General features: G+C 50.2%; 3 protein-coding genes across 4 annotated transcripts; 1 reads left to right on the top strand and 2 right to left on the bottom strand.

Annotated features, from left to right (window-relative positions):
* Positions 1–830: 830 nt before the first annotated feature.
* Positions 831–7,963, top strand: SCNN1A (sodium channel epithelial 1 subunit alpha). Its single transcript, XM_064464830.1, has 13 exons — positions 831–998; positions 1,312–1,685; positions 2,086–2,341; positions 3,227–3,414; positions 4,220–4,320; positions 5,014–5,177; positions 5,513–5,611; positions 5,782–5,899; positions 6,152–6,230; positions 6,544–6,601; positions 6,729–6,784; positions 7,334–7,409; positions 7,637–7,963. Exons 1-13 carry the CDS (start codon positions 981–983, stop codon positions 7,961–7,963), a joined length of 1,914 nt encoding a protein of 637 aa, XP_064320900.1. The 5' UTR covers positions 831–980.
* Positions 6,686–18,489, bottom strand: VAMP1 (vesicle associated membrane protein 1). 2 transcript variants are annotated; one of them, XM_064464848.1, is made up of 5 exons: positions 18,455–18,489; positions 17,649–17,778; positions 16,681–16,839; positions 16,390–16,441; positions 6,686–15,993 (listed from the first exon to the last, which is right to left on the bottom strand). In XM_064464848.1, coding segments are annotated over exons 1-5 (360 nt in total). In that variant the 5' UTR covers positions 18,457–18,489; the 3' UTR covers positions 6,686–15,976. The 2 variants fall into 2 exon arrangements, with proteins under 2 accessions (XP_064320918.1, XP_064320913.1); XM_064464843.1 differs by having other exon boundaries at positions 6,686–16,441.
* A 2,409-nt stretch (positions 18,490–20,898) lies between these two features.
* Positions 20,899–21,719, bottom strand: MRPL51 (mitochondrial ribosomal protein L51). The gene is made up of 2 exons (XM_064464817.1): positions 21,345–21,719; positions 20,899–21,171 (listed from the first exon to the last, which is right to left on the bottom strand). Exons 1-2 carry the CDS (start codon positions 21,601–21,603, stop codon positions 20,975–20,977), a joined length of 456 nt encoding a protein of 151 aa, XP_064320887.1. The 5' UTR covers positions 21,604–21,719; the 3' UTR covers positions 20,899–20,974.
* Positions 21,720–21,777: the final 58 nt, after the last annotated feature.

Below are 21,777 nucleotides of genomic sequence, written 5' to 3'. Positions count from 1 at the left end.
CTGGTCACGTTTGGGTACGGTGTTCATTTCTGTGGTCTGAGGAAACGCTGCAGGGCTTTGGGTAATGACAGGAGGCTTTAATTTCCCAGACACAGATCAGTGAAACATGTTCCCATGCCAGGTAGCTCTGGATACTAAAGATTTCTTTAGTTAATGAACCAGCAAAGGTGATGCTACCTCATGCGTATCACTGAGTCGCCACCAGCCTTCTCTGCCCCAGCCCCATCCCTCTTGCAAAACTCACGCCAAACTCACCCAAAACTCTCCAGCTACCTCGGCTTTGCCCTCAAAAAGCAAAATTTGGCGATTAAAGGCACATACGAGCCCTCACCACCCGGGCGTGCGCACCCCATGGGCGGGCAGGGCAGGGTCCTGCCGCCCCCGACGGGTGGCGGGGTTGGGGTTCGGATTGGGTGGGGTGGGGTGGGGTGGGGTGGGGTGGGGGGGTCCCGGCCGGCCGGCGCTGCCTCCCGCTGCCCTTGGGCACTTCCCTCTGCATCACCTCAGCTCGCTGGGACGCCGCGTCCCCGCCGGGAGGGCGGGTGGGAGGAGGAGGGACAGTCCGTTCCGCAGCCGTACCTGGCCGGGGCAGGGCTCCCTTCGGGGAGGACCGGGGTGTGTTGGGGGGGCGGGCTGCTGCTCGCCGGCCGCGCCTTGACCCCCGCCGGCGCCGCCAAGGTCAGCGCCCCGCCGCGTCCCCGGTCCCTCGGCCGGCTCTGCCCGGCCGCGGACACTTGAGAGTTTAAAGAAGCTTTTCTTCCACGGGAGCGGCGGGCCGGGGGGAAGGGGCAGGGGCCGGAGGAGGAAGGAGGGGCGAGCGGGGAGAGGTTGGCGGGGCTGGAGGAGCCGGGCGGGGTGCTGGCTCGAACTGGAAAGGAACCGGTCCCAGCCCAGACGGGGAGGCTGCGGGAGAGCCAGCAGCGCCCGGGGAGAGCGCACCGGCCCCGGCCCCGGCCCGGCCCGAGCAGCCGCCGCCCGCCATGGGCACGGCGCCTCCCGTCAGTCCCGCGGCCCCGGCGGAGGGGACCGGACCGGGCCGGGCCGGGGGCGCAGCTGTGGGAGGGCAGCGGGAGGGACGCGGGGTAACCCCCCGCCTCGTCACCTGTGGGAGGGAAGGCCTGGAGGGGTGGGGGGGCGTGGGCATGGGCGGCTGGGGACCTGCAGCTTGGAATGGGGGTCAGTCAGGGAGGAGGGGGTGAAAACACCAAGGTTTTGGGAAGACAGTGATGCGGGGCCAGTTTTTGCACCGCGAGCGCTTCCCAGAGCCACAGTCTTGCAGGGCTACCCGCTAATTCTGAGTTTGTGCTGTAGGGTGGGTCTGTGAAGACGGGGAAGATGCCAGAAGGGGAGAAAATGAGGCAATGTAAGCAAGAAGAGGAGCAGCAGCAGAAAGAGGAGGAGCGGGAGGGTCTCATCGAATTCTACGGTTCCTACCAGGAGCTATTCCAGTTTTTCTGCAGCAACACAACCATCCACGGGGCTATCCGCCTGGTGTGCTCCAAAAAGAATAAGATGAAGACAGCCTTCTGGTCCGTTCTCTTCTTTCTCACCTTCGGCTTAATGTACTGGCAGTTTGGGATCCTCTACAGGGAGTACTTCAGCTACCCTGTCAACCTCAACCTCAACCTTAACTCCGACAGGCTGACTTTCCCAGCCGTGACGCTGTGCACCCTCAATCCATACAGGTAAGAAATAGGCTCACAGAGCTGTCCACTGCCTTGACTTTTGTGAGCGTAGGATAAAAGCATGTACTCTTGTTCTCCTTACGGTCCCTGACTGTCCCCTTCAATAGGAGTGCCGGTGGGGAAAGCACGCTTTTCACAGGCCTTTGCTGCTGCAGGGCATTCACAGTAACGAGCATTAGTTTGGGCAGCTCTACTTGGTGTCGTATTTTAGCAGGCTGCACTGTAAACTGCCAAAGGGCAAAAGTAGATGCATTTACTGCTCTCCTACAAGGTTGGTAGCCTCCAGCAAGGGGTTGGATTTGCAGCTGGTGGCAAGAATGTCCTGAATCACCCCAGCAAACTTTGCCGCATGTCCGTCCGGCCCTAAACCTGCAGGCTCCTCTCTCTCGCCCCTGTATAGATACAGCGCCATCCGCAGGAAGCTGGATGAGCTGGACCAAATCACGCATCAGACGCTGCTAGAGCTCTATGACTACAACATGTCTCTGGCACGAAGAGACTGGTCCACCCTGTCCACGCAAAAGCGTAGCTCAAGGAGCCTGCTCCATCATGTCCAGCGCCATCCACTGCGAAGGCAGAAGCGGGATAACTTAGTCAACTTGCCGGAGAACAGTCCCTCAGTGGACAAAAACGACTGGAAAATTGGCTTTGTTCTGGTGAGATCCCTAAATATCCTGTGTCCTACCCACTCTGGCCTCTGCCTAGCTACTCCTGTCTTCTTAGACCCTTGGCTGTGCCCTTCCCAATGTAGAAGTCTTATTAAGCTGTGCTGGCTTTTGCTAATGGCAAATAAAGGTAGAGCTGAATCTTTGCCCAATGCAGTCCTGCTCCCCAAGTCCTGTCCCTGTCCACGTGGACCCCAGGAGACTTGCCCACATCAGTGCCCATCTTTTCTAGGTAGGGCAGGGAAACCTTGTCCTTCCTGAAGGCTACATCAGCCTTACAGTTGCCTTTGGAGATCCATTTATTAACATCAACCACAGGGCTGGCCAATAATAGCAAAGGGGAAGGTACTGGATGGCTGTGGGCCACCTGAAATGTGGTCACGGTCACATTTGCTCCTAGGTAGCAGCTTTTTTGCCCTAGGGTATCTGTGTTTGCATTCAAAAAGGCACTGAAAGACTGAAGTTAATCGCTTGCTAGTTAACTGGATTTCCCACAGGATCAGAAACATTTTTCTGGACACACCCTGAAGGAAGGGCTCCCTACACAAGAACTTAAAGCTTCTGGTTTTATACCACATAGAATTTATGTGCTGTAGATCACCCTGCACACCTCACTGTGACTTGCTGCATCCTGGGTTTTACTCAGCTGTGCTCATTCACCTGGTGTTTCCCTTCCACCGAGGAGCTGCCCTAGTTTTGCTTTTCCCCATCTTCCTGATTCCCTTTTGGCCGAGCACGAGCCTGGCGAATCTCTTCCACTCCCTCAGCTTCATCTTCTGCCCATGCTGAGGGAGCACAGCTAATCCACAGCCACAGCCCTGCCTCCTGGACAAGACTTCTCTGACATGGCTGGTTTTCTCCTTCTCTTCTTAACAGTGCAGTGAAAACAACAAGGACTGTTTCCATCAGGCGTACTCTTCAGGGGTGGATGCCGTGCGGGAATGGTACAGCTTTCACTATATCAATATCCTGGCGCAGATGCCTGATGTGAAAGCCCTGGATGAGTCTGACTTTGAGAATTTCATCTATGCTTGCCGCTTCAATGAAGCAACATGTGACAAGGCGTAAGTGGTGGAAACATCCCACCAAGTCTTCCTGGAAACACCCGTATTTTGTGTCTGCTTCCGAGCGGAATCAAGAAACCCACGTTAGAGAACCACTTTCCCAAGGTGGCATCGTCCCTTGTTCAGTTCCCATTGTCTCAAATGACATTTCTTGAGTTTTTCCTGTGGGTTGTGCTCACCAGGGTCACATTTTCTGTGACATGAAATTCTACACCTCAGAGAATAGTTTCTCCTTTTCCTGGGTTTCACACAAACGAAATAGTTATTCTGGTACAAACCCCAAGGTGGGTACAGATGTACAGCGTAGAAGTCTTTATTCTACTCTCTACAGTGGTAAAGTGGTACATATCAGCCCACATACAAGAGGAGGAGAAGAGAGAGTTGTTACAAAAAGACAGTAAAATAATATCCCACTTCTCTCCTGCCATTATTGGTCAAAAAGTCCTGAAGAGGCAGTGGAATGAAACCCATTAGCAAGGGAGGAAAAGGAGTAGGAAGAGCTAAGAGTTTTGTCCATATTAGGAATATAATACAGTATACTAGTACTGCTAAAACCCGTTTGGGCTCTCAGGAGTTAGCAGTATGAAAAACCTGGTGTAAAAAACCTGTCCAGCTCCAGGACATTTTTTACAGCACATTTTAATTGCTTTTCCCCATTGGGGTGAGTTTACATAACAAATACTGCCCATCTGCTCTAAGCCCCTCTTCCTGCAGGTGGAAAACAGGGTGGTTCCTTTCAGAAAGCCCTTCCCCTTGGTCTCGCAACCCTTCTCACCCCATGTGAATGTTTCTGTTCCCCTCTCAGGAATTATACCCACTTCCACCATCCCTTGTATGGGAAATGCTATACCTTTAACGACAACAGCAGCAGCCTGTGGACATCCTCGCTGCCTGGGATCAATAACGGTGAGTGAGAGGCAGTCTTTGGTGAGTAAGGAGAACAGCTCAGCTCCGTTTTCACCAGGAGACGCAGGCATCCTCCTGTGCTTAACGCTGGTGGTGACAGAGCGCAGCCCTGCTCTGTCTTGCCCAAGCTCCGTTTTTACCCCTGTGGAGATGGCTGTCCCACGGACATGGCTGTCCCTCACTGCTGCCCCACTGACCTTTCCTGTCAGTGCCTGATCCTTATGTTCATTGCTCCCTCTGGACCAGTGCTGGCCCTTCCTGAAGTCCCCTGTTGAGCTGTAGTGCTGTGTTCCTGAGAGCCTCGTCTTTACCTCCTCCTTCCCTGTTTTCCTCTTTCCAGGAACTGACCTGTTTGTGTTCCCAAATCCCCTGAAACCTATCTAGGCCAAATCATTAGGTTTTTCTTCCATCTGGCTGGCTCCAAGCGTCTCCATGAAACCTCTCTCAATTCCTAGTTCTGCTTTTTCTAAGGCATGGTGAAGAAATACAGTTTTCTCTGGCCTCTCCTGGAGCCTCCAGCTTAGTCTCTGGCGTCCCTGCAGCCATCCTCCATTGCTGCCCAGCTTTGGTGCAGCCCTGGTTGATGTTTCTCTTCCTTTATCTCTTATGGACTTACTTCTAACTGTTCTGCTCTCTCTCCTCTCCCACACGATGACCAGCCATGACCTCCCTGGCTCTCTGACATTCCCTCAGGTCTCTCTCTGGTAGTGCGCACCGAACAGAACGATTTCATCCCTCTGTTGTCCACGGTGACAGGAGCCAGGGTCATGGTCCATGATCAGAATGAGCCAGCCTTTATGGATGATGGAGGTTTCAATGTGCGTCCAGGTATTGAGACCTCCATCAGCATGAGAAAGGTGAGGAAGCAGTAGGGGTAAGAGCTGTGGGTGTGAGGTTATGGGGGAGGTTTAACTTGGTGGATAGATACAGATGGGTTGTCATGAACCCAGTGTGTGTTTAAGGGAGGGGATTAATCACATGGATTGAACGGACAGGAAGAAGAGCAGCTTACTGGACTAGAAGCATTTGGCTGAAATTTATCAGTGAGCAATGAAATGGAGGAAAGCTGGGAGCTGGCATCCCGAGGAAGACATGAAGAGCAGATGCTGATGGACAAGCAGTGTGTGGCATGGAAGTGTAGGAAGAGAACAGCAAAGTGCCAGCTGTTCTGTGTAATTGTTTGATATTCTAGGAGATGACTGTGCGTCTTGGGGGCAGTTACAGTGATTGCACAGAGGACGGCAGTGATGTGCCGGTGCAAAATCTGTACTCATCCCGCTACACCGAACAGGTAACTCATCATCACTGGTCCTGTGCCAGCTTGTTTCCCTGTTTTCCTGAAACGCTTCAGTCCCCTAACAGCCATGCTTGTCCATGGGGTCTGTTAATAGTATGGTGTGATAGAGGCTGCAGTGGGTTTGGTTCCCTTGTTCAGTTTTTTCCACCTCATACACCCCCTAGGTCTGCATTCGCTCCTGCTTTCAGCTCAACATGGTAGAGCGCTGTGGCTGTGCATATTACTTCTACCCCTTACCTGCTGGAGCAGAGTACTGTGACTACACAAAGCATGTAGCCTGGGGTAAGTGGATAGGAGGAATAACAACGCTCATGCTGACCTGAACCTATTTGGTCCACCCCATGTCCCAGTACATCTCCTCATTGTCTTCAGTGAGCTTCCTGGTGTGGGACATCCAAAAGACACTCCTGTCTTTGGATGGTTAGTCGCTCTGAGCTTGTTGAAGGAAACCTCTGGATTCCCGTCGCTGTCACACATCACCTTTTGTATACAGATACTGTGAGCTTACCTGGATTTACTTTCTCTGCTGCTCAGGCTACTGCTATTACAAACTCCTGGCTGAATTCAAAGCTGATGTGTTGGGCTGTTTCCACAAATGTCGGAAACCTTGCAAGTAAGTTTGTTTGTTGGTCATGTAGACTGGGAACTCTTTATTCCTAGAGTGTTGGAAAGCATGCACTGACCAGGGAAAAAGCTTGAGTCAATAGCTGAGCTGCAACCTAAAATGGTATTTCTCCCATTAGGAAGCTGAAATGGCTGAGGAGCATCGATGTCAGCTTGGGGGTGAGCTCCTGAGGACTCTGCGGGAGCTTGGTGGGAAGTGGGCAGAACTTCATCATTGTGGGGAGTTTCCAGGTGTACTGGGGAGAGGCCTGGCCTTGTGGCTCCTAGACCTTCTAAAGCTAACATGGCCTCTTGTCTTTCAGAATGACAGAATACCAGCTGTCAGCTGGATATTCCCGCTGGCCTTCTGCTGTCTCAGAGGTAAGGAGAGGGTTTCCTGGCTCCCCAGCACTGCTCTGACCTCCCATTTAGTGCTTCCTCAACTGGTACTAAACCTACAGGAGGTGACTGTGATCATATAACACAATTTATTGCACTTCCATTTCAGGACTGGGTTTTTTACATGCTTTCACAACAGAACAAATACAATATCACATCGAAGAGGTGAGAGCCCCTAAACAGAGGTTACATCCAAACCAGAAACCATCCCAGTGGAGCATGTGTGTCGGGGGGTCAGAGTTAAGATTAAATCACTGATGGGAAGATATTATGCATGGAATCTGTGGACAAGGCCAGTGGATTTAAGTCAGAGTAGAGATAAACTGAGACTTCAACAAGGACTGGGAACCCAAGAGTCTGAAATGGGTCAGCTGCTAGTATGAAAATAGTAAGCCCCACACAGCGGCTCTGTGGCCTGGAGGCACAGTAAGGGCTAGTGGAAGAGTGGTAAGCAGTGTCATGAGAAGCTTGTACTTAGCCAAGGTAGGATGCCACAAACATTGGGTTTCACAGTGTAGTCTCAGAATTGCACTGTAAGTACCAAAGACTGTATTTTGTGCAGAATGAGGGAATTGCAGAGATAGGGAAAAGCCTTTGGATGGTGTCTGTGTGAGGAGGATAGGGGGCAGAAGGGGATAGAGAAGACAATTAACCATGGTGAAGAAATGCAGGGGTTGTGGATTTGGGTTACTGAGCCCCATCTTTCATTTACAGGAATGGAGTGGCCAAAGTGAATATCTTTTTTGAGGAGTGGAACTACAAGACTAATGGGGAGTCTCCAGCCTTCACGGTACACACTTTACTGCCGTGTCCTCTCTAGCCACCCATTCCCCCATGATGCCCCTCCATATTGACAGGCATTTATTCCAGCAACATGGCTGGCTATTGAGTCTCTTTTCCTGTGGCTGGGTGGGAGGAACCCCCCAGCGCCACAGGGACACTGCTAGTGGGAGCATGCAGGGAGGCAAAAGGTTTGAATGAGGGCTGTCCTCACTGCCCTTTCTCTGTCTCTCGCAGGTAGTGACTCTGCTGTCCCAGCTTGGGAACCAGTGGAGTCTCTGGTTTGGATCCTCTGTCCTGTCAGTGATGGAGCTTGCAGAGCTGATTCTGGATTTCATCGCCATCACCTTTATCTTGGCCTTACGCTGGTTCCGGTCCCGGCAGCAGCTCTCTCCACCGGGACCCCCTCCAAACAGTCACGATAACACCGTGTTCCAAGACGAGGCACCAGGTCTCAGTGCTCCACACCGCTTCACTGTTGAGGCTGTAGTGACCATGCTGCCATCCTACAACAGCCTGGAACCACGTGGGCCAAGCAGGGATGGTGAGGTGGGACATGAGTGAGGCAGTGGCTTACTCCACAGTTCATATGGGTGGCAACTGGAGCAGAGGCTGCACACTTTCTCTGTAGGACATGCATTTCCTTCTTTCTGGGGTGCTCTACTTGGACCATAGCAGAAGACAGCACTGTGGTTGGCCTGGGTTCATTGCTTTCACTATTGTAGGAGAATCCTTCAGTCTCATAAAATATTATTGTTCTGGGAATCACCAGGGATGAGAGTTGATCTAGTGTATGTATGGGGAAAATGTCCACTTGGTTTCCTTACACTCCTTGCATGTGCACACCTACACGTACATGCATGCTTTCTTTTCCCTGCAACAAGGATGCTACCACAGTTCTGGTCTGTCATTAATTAAAGAGGTTTGGCAGGCATTACTGGCCTCCTCTGTGGTATGACAAGGGACAGGAATGGAGCCTCAGCTAGGGTACAAGTGTCTTAACAGACTGAGCTTTGTTAAGCTTTTATCAATGTTGGAAACTGCTTGGTTTTTTCCTAATGTCCAGATCTGATTCCAAGACCAAGGCACCCACCCTCTCCTCCCCCCAAGGAGAGTCTACTTGTATAGCCCTTGAGAGATAACAGCCACTGTCATAATCTCAGTCTATATTATGCATGGTACTCTGGAGAGGTGGTTGACACTTGCTGTCACTCTCAGGTCAGGACAAAACATCTATGGCAGAATAAGGTCTCCCTTTTTAAGCTGCCTATGTAGCACCAGCAGATCTTAGCTGAATAGCAGTCTCCTTCCTCGTGATATACCCCACACATGCTTGTTCAGCCATTTGACCATTTGCCAGGGCATTTGGAATAAATTGATCTCTATACAGGAGCTATGGAAACAAAGTGGCTATGCACACCCTCAGAACCATCCCAAACAGTACCTCTGCTGACATGAGATCCTGCAAAAGAGGATCAGAATAGCGCAGGTCATGCAGTGCCTGCTCTGCTCCACTCATCCCTTCTCTGGTTCACCCGCAGAGGCTCTGCTGAGGAGGATTGTGAAGCAGAGAAGTGCTGCAGGCTTTAATCTAAGATCCTTTCAGGGAAAGCTTTAGCCTATTGGAATGGACCACATAGGCAATCAAGGCCAGGACAAATATGGTCCTCTTCCCAGGAACTAATTTGGGGATCTTTGCATAGGAGCACACATCTTATTTCTTGCAGTAAGCTTGCCCTACTATTTTTCACAAAGACTCAGGTTTTTGCTGCAATGGTGTTTACACAGCACTTTATGTGGTATCAAGAGAGCAAGGGTGATGCCCTTAACAAACAGAATTATCCACCTGATGGACACAAACAGATACCTGAATTTAAGCATATAGTTTAAGCTAAGAACTGTGGTGTCATGTACCCAATCACACTGCAAACAGCCTCTTTTGAATTTAAAAACTAGTTAATCATAAGAAAAGAAAAACTGCAGATATTTAAAAAATTAAGGCAGAGGCACCGCCTGGGGAAGCTGGAGGATTTTACTGCAGTATATACACTGTTGCCTAATTCTTCCCTTTGAGATGTTGAACACATGCCTGTTGTACTCATCTTGATTACCTAATTGCACTTTTCATTCCCCAGCAGAGTGATTTTCTTTCCCCTCACAGACATGAACACTATATTCTTTTATTACACAAATATGTATGGTTTTCAAACTTTATTCCAATGCTCAGCTGATGCCCCTTGTTTGAAAAAGGAGCTGATGTCTCTCTGCTGGAAACAGAAGTGAGCGATTCGGGGGGTGTCCTTCAGCAAGGGGGGCAGCCCAGCAGGAGGAAGAGCCCTGAAACCATGGGCACTTAGATATGCGGGAACATGTATTGCCCCTGGGAGGACCCCATGGAAAAAAAAAAAAATTAGGACTTCTACAAACATGAAAAAAAATCCACTTTCTGTGTTTATGGGAGATTTTAAATGAAGTAAAAACCTGACACTGAACACAAAGCTATTTGTTTCACAAAACCCCACCTCCAAGTCAAGAAAGGAGAAAGAGCAGGTGCAACATGTGAGGCAGCCTCTATCATAAACATACAGTGATTCATATGTTGAACATTATCTTTCTGGAATATCTGAAGAGTAAGGCATGATTCTTTGCATTATGCAGTACCTTGTGATAACCATAAAATTGATGTGACCCACTGCATCACACATAGTTAAGTGGGTAATTAAAGGAAGATTAACCAGAGGCATAACTACTTGAAACATTGTCTTCAACATCATAAAGAAATACAGCTGTAGAAGGTGATGTATTCCCTAGGGAAAGCTTGCACCACATTATCTCTCTCTCCTGTAAAATTGTTAAAATACAAAAAAATGGGCTTTGACTAACGAACTCAAAGTAATGGCCCCATTTTGGGTAGCTGTAGATCCACAGTTAAAAGGTTGTACAAACATGAAACTGTTATACAGGCCAGTAACTAGATTAGCCCTCCCTGTCCCAAGGATCAGTACAAAAATTGACATCTTGGGAGAAATCAGGTCATCCTTCCGGGAACATCCCTACTCTTCTTGTAGGCTGACAAGACTACAAATTATCAGCTCAACAGATATACAGTGAGCTCAGTCTGGCTGAAAACAAGAGGCAAGTCCACTGGTGCTGGTCCAAGTGCAGAAAATTGACTGTTTCGCTGTGAATGTGAAATACTACGGAAAAGGGAAGAAAGTATGCATTTAGAGGGATTCATCAGACAGCAAAAGGCAAATTAAAGGTCTGAGCTCAGGTGAATTCACACAAGAGGAGAAAGTTGAGTGGATGTAAATGCTCAGTAGTCATAAGCATGTTAGAAGCATAGTGCAGTTATTTGGAAGATGTGAAAAACATCCAAGGAGCTCCTGTAGGTCATAGGACACCGAAGAAGTTGTGTCTTTTGGGGCTGGGAGCATCAGTCATGCAGGAGGTGGCAGAGAAGTAGGAATAAAAGTGCTTGAAGCGGGGAGGGAAGTACAGGAGAAGAAAGATCATGCACAGGACAGTTGAGAAAGCAGGGAACACAAGGACGGAGTGCCATGGGCAAGCACACCCTGCTATTTCCTGAAAACTTGTTCCTTAAATTGTGACAGTCACAATTTGACAGATACAAAAACTATTTTTTTCCGTAAGGATTAAGGTAATAGAGGACATGCATGGGAGTACAGCCGAAGTGTCCAGAGAAGATAGAAAACAAGAAATACCACTTCAGAAAATAAGCAGTACATTTAGAAGAACTAAACTCTGCTTGTTGGAATACTTGGAGAAGGTGGACAGATAGGTGAAACGTTTGTCCGCACAGATTGAGATAAAACTTAGGAATTTGAAGAAAGGATTATTAGGCTCTTGGGACAGGTTCAAAAAAAATATAAGGGGCGGAGATGTGCTACATCCAGAAATGAAAAGGGCAGCAGTACTGCTGGTGAAAAGACAGAGGGGAACCACAGAGATCAGGAATACACCAGGGGGATGGCTGTGTTCAGTGTTTCAGTTCTTTATACTTACCAATGTACAATATTTAAAGGGGTCTTGTGAGCACACAAGAGGAAGGTGCCTTCTGCTTCCAAGTACATGCTTAAAGGCAATAAACTAGAAAAGCTCAATATCTGGAGATTATGGCAAATTTATTTTAAAAATAGTACAAGGGCTTTTGGAAAAGAAGCCTGGCAGGAGAGAACATGAAGAGTAATTTTGGCCTCTGCAAGAATCATTTACTGTGTCTATGCACTGAAGGAAAGGATGTTATGGGACTGTTCATATTGGAAATCTAGGAAGCAAATAAGGGTGTTCTGAATAACTCTGGCAAAAAATAGGTCAAAGATTATCAGAAGTATGGAGGCTGAAGTGCAACTTTATTTTGGCCTGTAAACTGGAAGTTTTGTGAAGGGACCCAGTTACTTCTTCTAAGAGGAAGCATTGTAGGTAACCTAGAAGAAACACCATGTTGAACTCCAGTATCCAACAGACAGAGCAGAGCTGCCTATTTTGTAAAACCTATATCCTTACCTGTTATATCTCTCAGAGTAATTATTTGCTTAGTGATCAGAACAAAGATAAAACCTCTGTAATTCCCCATTATTGCCTCTCTTCACCAAGTTAAGGCTTCCAGCCCCAGTGGATGTGTCAGAGCGGGGACCTCCATCACTTATTTGTTATGCTGCATTCCTACTCTGAAGGAAAATCTTTTGTCTTCCCAGCCATCATCAGGTTACTCTCCAGCCAAGACAAGAAAACAATCCCCACACACATTGATCAGGGCACACAGCCTACTTGGAAACCTCAGGAAAAGCCAGAGCAAGGCCTAGGACATCTAGAAATACAAAGTTTTAAGATATATCCATTTAAGAGCACTACAGTTGAGGCTTTTCCCCCACCAAATCTGAAGGCGTCAGGATGAAGCAGTTGATAAGGGAGCTGCATGCTTAAAGGTAGAGCTTGAATTTCTAGTTAGGCTTATGAAGAACTACTCTGCCAAAGCCTTGGCCTTACTTTTAGTGCACATTTAGAACCACATTTTGTCCGGGATAACAGACTCTGCAGGAGCAGCAGAGGTGCTGATGCTTTGAAGGATGGCACCTCAGAAGGTGAGTTCCCAGTAGCATATGGTACTTTAAACACCTACTGGAGGATTTATGGTTAGACATGCAACTCTTTGCAAACTTGCATGACTCATGAGTTGGGCACAACCCTGGGGCAACTTTCAGCAGCATGTTCAGCCCCAGCTCTGTGCTACCAGAGCAGCTGGCCAGCTTTGGAGCATGAGCACTCAAGTCCCTAGATTTGGCTAGGGACTTAAAGACACTGTGTTTCCAGACTGTTGACTACACAACTGTTCTAAGGAAAAGTGTTTCCTACCGCCTGCATGAATGAGGCTGATAACCAATAGGAAGACAACACACAACTTGGCAGGAATTGTAGCACGACTAGTTCATTCAGGTTGTGCCAGCCTGATCTCTGCTGAAGTTTAGACTGTACATGCTCCTTTAATCTACCAGCCAGTCCGGACACCCTCCTTTCCCCAGGAAGGCTTTAAGCTTTGGAATAATTAGCCCAGCTGCACTGCTCCAAATTCACCATTGACCACACATTTCTCTGGTATGATTTTGGTGATGTTTAAGACTGGACAAAGATCAGTTGTAAGGGAACCACAAGCCACAGGGAGTACTTTTACAGCTTGAAGTTTGTGCCCTTATATCTGCCCCTGCTGTTACAAGTACCTCATTTTAAAGTAAGTCTGCACTGAACAAAGCTCCATCATTTCTTTTTAATGAGTTTCAAGTATACAGTGAAACAAAACAAGGAGGGCACTTACCTTTATTCCAGCCATGCTCCAAGATATGCTGTGAACAGCATCCTACTCTTGGATGTCATTTGGAGCATGAACACATGTCCCAACACCAATGCAGAATTGTTTTCTGGGTTTAAGGACCTGAGGATAGGTTATTGACACCCAAAGACAGCACAGCCCAAGGAACTAGAGCTACCAGCAACACACCCTCCCCATTCAAGGGACTACCTCCCCATGTATTACACAGTGGCTGGATATTTGGTGGGTAAAAATAAAGTTAGATTGGGCAGCCTCTTCCTCTGGAGCTGCTGGTCCAATCGCCTTGTTACAGACTTAGCACAGAATCAGTCCAGCACATAGTCCCAGTTGCACTGGGACTACCATCACTGCAATGGAAGACCACCCACTGCTTTGAAGGCCAGAACTTCAGGTGTGTGCATAGTATGGAAGTGATAAAAAAGAGTTCCAAAGAGTTTGGTATCCCAATCCCTCCCCATCCACTGACAGACCAGACAGACTCAGTAAGGTGGTGAATTGTGTTTCTTAGAGACCATTTAAAGTACATGAGCTGATTACTATAACATGCCAGAGGAGATTACAGTTGTGTTTATAGAGGAAGGAAATAAACTGCACATGCGTGAGTGGCTGTAATGCTGTGGACAGCAGAGTCCCTTGCTTTTACTCTGAGGGCCTTGGTGATTTTTTTTTCCCCATGCATAGAGACAAAGGAGGGGGAAAGGAACAGAAGAGGCAACACACAACATCTAAGAGAAAGAAATGGAAGAGACAGCCTAGGGGGACCACAGCCCCCAGAAGAACAGGAAGAATGGGTACCCAAAGGCTTGTTTAGAAGAGTTCAAGAGAATTGCTGGTCTGGGGGCCTTAAGCTTGTATGCCCACACCCTAAAATGATAGCAGTAAGTAGTACAAGCAGGCCCTGGCTCCTCTTCAGTAGATGCACTTCTGACCGTCCATCACATCTCAGTTCCACAGGGAATTAGGGAAGTGCTTAGGGGACGAGGGCTGCTTCACTCCAGATCTTCATCTCTGCCCTCACCCAAGGTGGAGAGGGATGAAATTGCAGGGAGATGAACTCAGCGCAAATGAAATGCTTGGGCATGGAAGTGAGCATGCAAAACCTAGCCCCTTCCCAGATGCCCTGTGAGGAGGAAAGGGGCTTCCCCAGCACAGCCAGTGAAACAAAAAACATCTGCTCCTCCCATCTTTTGTACTTCACTCCCATCTGGAAACTCCAATGATGCCCCCCCCCGACTCCTGGCATCATAAGCCAGATCCCAGTATGTTCTAGAACTGAGACAGCGCTTTCTAAATTAAAGGAGTGCCCCCTTTCCAGTCTAGATTACAGGCTACAGCTCAGCTTATTAAAAAAAGACAAGATACACATTCCTCAGAAGACTCTGCAGAAACTGAGGAACAGGGCAGCTCATTTAACCCCAGGTTTGACAACACGTTCAAGCAGTTCAGGGCTCTTGTTATTTTTGAAGGAGGAGAACATAGAGATTGCTTACAGAAAGCCCCAGCTTTCCATGCTGCAAGTTTACTTCCAGCAGAGACCATCTTTGGTCTAAACTCAAGAGAACCCCCAGCAAGTAGGAGGATTTCAGTTTGATAGGCAAGATCTATGGAGATCTAAGCTGCCAAATCAGGATATCTGTTGTCACTTTGCAATACCCATGCCGAGAGCAGCATTTCCCTAGCTAACCATTCCAAGTATTTTCTAACTCCTGCTGAAAGTTGGGGTTTTGCGGTAGCAGAAACAGAGCAGCTGTTCATAATCAGAAAGCTGTATTGCTCATTCAGTCTCATCTGGAATACATCCACTTCCACCCCATCTGCTACGCATTGATTTCCTTTGACATTCAACCCAGTAACACAAAACACTCATTCACACTCTGCCACTACCCCAAAGTCTTCCAGAAAGCTACAAGACAGTAGAAAGCCACAGCATCCTGGCTTGTGTCTGCATAGATGAAAGGAATATTTGACACCCCCACCAGACTCCTTACGGTTGTTCTTTTCTTACTTCTGGGAGGAGATTTTACTCCTACACATGCCTTTTAGATAGTAAAACAAACTCCTTTCACTTAACTGTGTTTAGTCTGTTGCACTTAACTGAGGTAATCATGTAAGCTCTCCTTTATAACTGAAATAGCCACATTCGGACAGCAGGTCATCTGAAAATAAGGGCAGGCAAAATAATTTCTTTAAGTGCTTATCTCTCCATGGCTAGAGAAATCTAGATGACTACATCCAGCTCAGTCAGATGGCTCACAGTCAGTGACCAACACAAGCAAGCCTTTATTTCAGAAGCTCAATGAAAAGCTTAAGCCATGCTGCTGCTCTTCTTAGGCAGAAGGCTAAAGAATCTCACATGCTGAAGTCCTTCATCCCCAAAGGCACTATATTAAGGCTTCTTATTTTGCTAGAGTCCACACAGGCACTATTTGACAAGTTCATAACCAGAAATAAACCACAAAAATTCCCTGCAGAAGAGGAGCAATAGCTACCCACTCCTCTACTTCCTTTTCCTCTAAACTCAGATGACTCTCCCTAAAGCTGCAGCAGCTGTTGAAGAGTCTAGCCATGTTCAGTAGAGCACTTCAGAGTCTTAGACAGAAGATAAATTAAAACCAATAAAGAAATCAATGAAGAAGCTAGGTGGAAAGGAAGGGAAGGAAAGATTCAGGGGCAAGAAGAGACAGGCAAGGTGACAGGGGACAGTAGGTTGCAGACCAAAGGAGCTACATTCAAGTAAAAAAGTAGACTGGAGACAAAGCAATAGGAAAAAAAAGGAAAGAACAAAAGGGCAAGTTACACCAAAGGTCCCCCGAGACCTACAAATCCCCCCCCAAGGAAGGGACTTGCCACCCACCCACTCCAAGGTAAATGCCCTGCATACTTACAGATTTTACCTGACCTGCCAGACAGAATTTCCCATTTATACAAAGATGGCCACCCCCAGTTCCTTCCATTACTATGTAAAGCACACCATCTTCACAATAAGCAAGGGAATTCCAGCACCACCACCTCCCTTCCCCAAGAACTGAAGTTAACGCTTATGCAACCAAGACCCTCCAGATCTCAAACCAAAAAGGAAGAGTTTAAAGTACTCTAGAGTTGGTGCTTCTTCACCTTTGATCCTGGGCTTTTCGGTACTTACTTACAATCACCGCCACCACAATGGCGCAAATCACTCCCATCATGATCATCATCTGGAGAGAGAGATTGTCAAAGAGTAATACTCAGAACAGATTGACAAATTCACATCTTCCCTGACAGCCAGGGAACATAAGCCAGACCCTGAAGGTAGGACAGCCAAGGCCTCAGAGTCCTTCCACAATTGAATCCTAAGCTTTTGAACTAGTTATTCAACTATCCTCTCAAAGCCCTGCAGGAAAAGACTAGCCCAATTTCCTCCTAACGAAGGAGATCATGGCACTAGAAAACTCACCTTGCAGTTCTTCCACCAGTACTTCCTTTTGAGTTTCGCTGCACTACTTTCAAATTGTGAGGCACCAATCTGAAGTGCATCTGCCCGGTCATCTAGCTCTGACAGTTTCTGGTCTCGTTCCAGCACCTTGTCTACATTCACACGGAATATATCAACCACCTGCAGAAGGAAGAATGCAGCAGATGTATTGGTAAAGAGAGTTGAAAAATTAAGACCAGTAACTCGGCCAATAACTAACACTAAGCCACTAACAAGTGAAAGGCCTAAATAAAGAAAAAAGGTCAGGATATGAAACAGCTTTCAAGTCATTGCCTACTTTGACATGGGGGAAAAAAAAATCCTAGACCCCCTGTTAAAGTATCAGTTCGAGTACACTTAAACTAGGTCCTCAGCCGGTTTTGAAAGCTCTCAAATCCAGCAAGCCTAAGCTACCCCGCTCATGAGAGCAATTATAAGCTCTCTCCCCGGTAACTGCAAAGATAATTTAGAGCTACATGTTGCTGCCCCGGTGAGGCATAAAGGCATTACTGCATGTCAGCAGCCGCGCTACAAGCACTGACCCTGGAAAGTCAGGCAAGGTTCCCCACACATCGCACACTCAGCCTGCACACACACTGTTCCCTTGAAGCAGCAGGCAGGGATTAAGAGGGGTTCTAGATGCTGCATAGCTTTATTTCCATAACAGATGCACAATATAAAATACCAAAAATCTAACACACCTGCTCCTTAGAAGTCACATCTGGACTTAAGCAGTTTTTAAACATAAAGCAATTTAATCTCTCCTCCAACCTCTTTATGGATCTACCATCATACCTGAAATATTAATTATTAATGCATTTCTGGTATTGGCATGACAAGAGCATCCACCCCCTCAGCAACAGACGCTGGTCAGGAACGTTGCTGCTGCAAAGCATTACAAAAGCCCAGGCAGCCTAGGGGCAGCCAGCACAGCTGGCAGAGCTACTAACCTCCTCCACTTGGGCCTGCGTGTGTTGCAGCCGAAGGTTACTGCTCAGATTGGGGGCTGGCCCGGGGGGGCCCCCACCAGGGGCTGCCCCTTCTGGGGCCCCTGGAGCAGGTTGCTGAGCTGGGTCAGACCTAAGGAAACGCTCGCAGGGACCAAGAGAAAACCCAGTCAGTCGCTGAAGAGAGAGGACCCTCCCCAACCGCCCACCCCAAAAATCCACCCAAACCCCGCGACCCCGGCTGGGGCAGAGCCAGCAGCATCCCCGAGAACCCGCGTCCTCCCAGGACCCCCCGGACCGGGAGCAGGCGAGCTCGGGGGAGAGCCCAGAGCAAGGCCGGGCACAGGGGAGCAGCGGAGAGGGCCAGCCCCGGGTCGGGGGGCTTGCGGGCACGGCAGCCTCCCAGGAGACGGGGCAGAGGGGCGGCAGCCGCGCGGAGGTGACCGGGAAGCGGCCCGCAGCAGCATGCCACAAGCACCGCGGGTAAGGGGAACGGGGCCGTCCCGACGGGGCGGCGGCGGCGCCCCGGCACGGGGAGAGAAGGAGACGGTAGCTCCCGGGGTTCCGCGCACCACTGGTGGGGCACGGAACGGCTCGGCTCACGCACGCACACCCACCCACCCCCGCCCACGGCAGGCCCGCCCGAGGCGCGAGGGGGCGGTGCGGGCAGCCCTGCCTGCGGCTGCTGCAATGCGCCACTCGGCCCCGCCGCCGGCGGCCGCGACCCGGGCCCCGCGCTGACCCCTTCCCTCCCCCCCACCCCCACGCCGCGCCCGCCGCAGCCCGCCTGCAGTCGGGCGGACACTCACATCGCCGAACCGAAGCGGAAGCCGAACCCCCCAAACGCGCACCAACAGCCCCCACGGCCACTGCCGGGACCCCCAACTTATAGGCGACGACACCCCGCCCCTCCTAGAGTCAACATCCAATCACAAGTGTTTTCAAACCACTTTGTTCTTCCGCAGCCAATCAGTGCTCCTCGGCCGTGCCAGAGCGAGGCGCCCAGTGAAGACAGAGATTTAGCCGAGCTCCGCCCCCCCTCCCCCGCTCCGGTCTACCATGGGGACAAGCCCCGCCCCGCCGTGTCTCGCTCTCCAATGGGAGCAGAGCCCTGCCCCTGCCGCTCGGCGTGCGCGAGGCGGGCGGTGCCCCGTCCCTGCGGGGGGAGCGACGAGCAGGGGGGCGGGGGGCGCTTCCCGCCGTCCACCCCAGGCTCGGGGTCGCCCCGCTCCTCTCCCCACCGGCCCCGAGCAAGGCGCTGCCGCCGCGCTCCGTTTGGGTCACGCAGGGCCCAAGGGCGGTCACCGGCCCGGCCCGGTTGTCCCCTCCGAGGGCGGCCCGCACTGGCACTGTTGCAGGCGGGGGCAGTGGAGCGTCCCCACAAGCTCCCATCCCCGTAGTGCGGGTTTTGTTGGCTACGGTTACGCCGCCGTCATTGCAATTAAGATATGGCATTGCTGGCACACTTCCACTGCACAGCAGGGAGCCCGACCGAGCCCCCCGGAGCGGCTGTGCCCGAGGGCCCACTGCACCCTGCAGGGAACCAGGCTCCAGCAGCAGCCCCAGGAACAGCTGCATGTTCGGGGATTTTTTCCCCCCTCTAAAGATTTTTGAGAAGCCTGCCGGATCAGAAGGGAGGACTGTTCAATTGGCAACGAAAAAGGAGGCAGAAGCATACCGGAGTGAGAAGTCCCTCCGCACAGCATGTGGCACGGTGAGTAGGGCAGCAGTGGCTGGTTCACCCCTACACTGAACTTCAGTTTCCTTTCATGAGGTGTTGCAGGCCATTCATAATAGCTTTTAGTGTCAGACCTGATAGGTGAGTAGATACGCAAGATACATTCTAAATTACAACTTGAGAGCCAAAACACTGTGGCTGCAAGGAAAGTGAAGACTATATACAGTGTCCTGACTAAAGCCGGATGATTCGCAGATAGGACTACTGAGGGTTAAGGAGCATCCTAGCATTAGATTCAGCAGAACTGAAGGTTTTTAAGCTGTGCCTTCAGACAAGCTGTGAAGGGATAAGTCTTGAAAGAAGGTTCTGTAGCTTGGCAACCTTCCTGCCGCAGTTTGAGGACTGTTCCAATAACCGTTGCAGTAACAAGATGGAGCTTGTGGAACTACTGGCCCACAGAGCCCTTGCCAAGTTAGTGCTTAGGGACCAAGAGCTGACAAAAGGTGCAAGATACTTCTCTCTGATGCTTTTCCAGTTTCTGACATACTTTCAGCCAAGTATTTGCTACACCTGTGGTTTACGTATATAATAACCCCCCGCTGCTCTCCTCCAGGTGCTTGCTGAGTCTCCACTTGAATCTGTGCATGTTTCCTGATTCTACAACACCTTTTGACAAGAGGTGTTTGCCACCCTGCTCCTGAGAACATGGACTTCCGCTGCTTGAACAGAGACTTTGGCTTCACCTTTCTAAGGATTAGACCTAAAGGAAGTTGTTTTCATTCCCTGCCACTTCCAACCAAGTGCTTTTAAAGACAAAGTAGCCTTGCTCTGTAACAGGATACATAAAGTCAGCTGAATTAACAACTAAGGGAGAAGAGATAGGTACATGCCTGCTCACTGTACAGATTTTTCTGAAATATGTAATGGTCTCTGTGATGCTAGACTAGAGGGATGCCAGCTTTGACTCACCATAACTTCCCCCCTAAAGGAACCAATAACAGTTATGGAAAACTGGAAAGTAGAGCTTTTTTAAAACAGCCAAGTGCTTGAACTACTTTTGCAAAATCTGACTAAATTGCGAACCAAAGGCTGCTTGGTCAATAAGTGTCACTAGGATGGGGTTAAGTCATCATCAATGTGAAACACAGACAAATCCTGTTCTACAGGTTTCAATGCATTTCAGCTAACATTTGGATCATTCACACTTAATATTAATCACAGATAAATGGAGGGCAAGGGGGCAAGCAGTGAGAGGTATTGGCAGGCCCTTTTACCACTAACTTTGAAAATTTGGATACAAGGAAAAACCTAAGATGGAGTGTACTGAAATTGTCAAGTAGGATTTGAGAACCTGGGGCTCACAGAGCCCGAAAGGATGCTAGAAGCCTAGCCAAAAAGTAGAGGACTCTCAGGCCAAGTTCAAGGGTGCAGGTGGGAACTGACGTCTTTGAGATGTCAGAAGTAACTGAGGGAGCAGAACTGTCACAGAGAAGCTCAGGCCTGCAGCAGCAGTGGGACCCTGGGTCTTGGCCAGAAGTCCACAGCAAAGATTGCAGAAAGCACTGGGAACCCAACTGTGTGAAAGCCGGCTTTATTCTGACAGCAATGCCATAAAACCAAGCTCCACGCGCCAAACCCACACCGTGGCTCCTTAGCGGTGCTTCCCAGTACGATTGAAGCGCCTGTACAAGTACCGGATCCTCTTGTTGAGTTTGTGGTAGTCCTCTACAAACATCCGATCTCCTACCATCCGCTTCTTGCGGATGCACCTCTGCAGCTCGTTCCCCCGCCAGCCTCGCAGCCACTTGGGCCCCATGATGAGGTTCTTCGGGTGGATCTGGAAGCCACCTGGAAACAGGAGGGCAGAGAGGATGAAGCCAGGTCCTGGAGGAGGCTGTTCCCAGGGTGGTCGTCCCCAATCCCACTCCCCTACACCCTCTGGCTGCTGGAGGGGCCGCTCGCCCGCAGGTAGGTCCACTCTCCCACCCTGGGGCTGCGGGGGGGGGGGGTGGGGGCCTTACCCAGGATCCCCACGTTGTCGTAGACCCCGAACAAGGCCCGTTTTTCCGTCCACCGATCCACCTGCTTGGGCTTCGGGGGCTCCTTGATGCGGATGGGCCGGGTGAGCCCTGCCAGGGGCGAGGAGAGGGGCACGGGGAGGCCAGGCCGCACGGGCGCCATGCGCCATCCGCCTCCTCCGGTAATGCTCCGCTCGGCCCGGAGCAGGGGCACGGCCCGGTCCAGCAGGGCTCGCCCCGCCGCCCACACCAGCGCTGCCATTGGGGTGACGCTGCGAGCTCTGTCGCCGCCGCCGCCACCACCACCACCGGCGGTGGAGGAGAAGCGGTTCCGCCCTGCCGCCCGCCCCGTGGCCTCGGCCCGCCCCTTCCGGTCGCTGTAGCCGTCGGGAAGCGGAAGGATGAGGGGGGTGACGTCGCGCTAACGGTCGAAGAG

The sequence above is a fragment of the Phalacrocorax carbo genome, chromosome 1 (assembly GCF_963921805.1).
Source record: "Phalacrocorax carbo chromosome 1, bPhaCar2.1, whole genome shotgun sequence".
NCBI lineage: Eukaryota > Metazoa > Chordata > Aves > Suliformes > Phalacrocoracidae > Phalacrocorax > Phalacrocorax carbo.
Note: the sequence above shows the minus strand (reverse complement) of the source record. Positions and strands in the feature narration are given on the sequence as shown.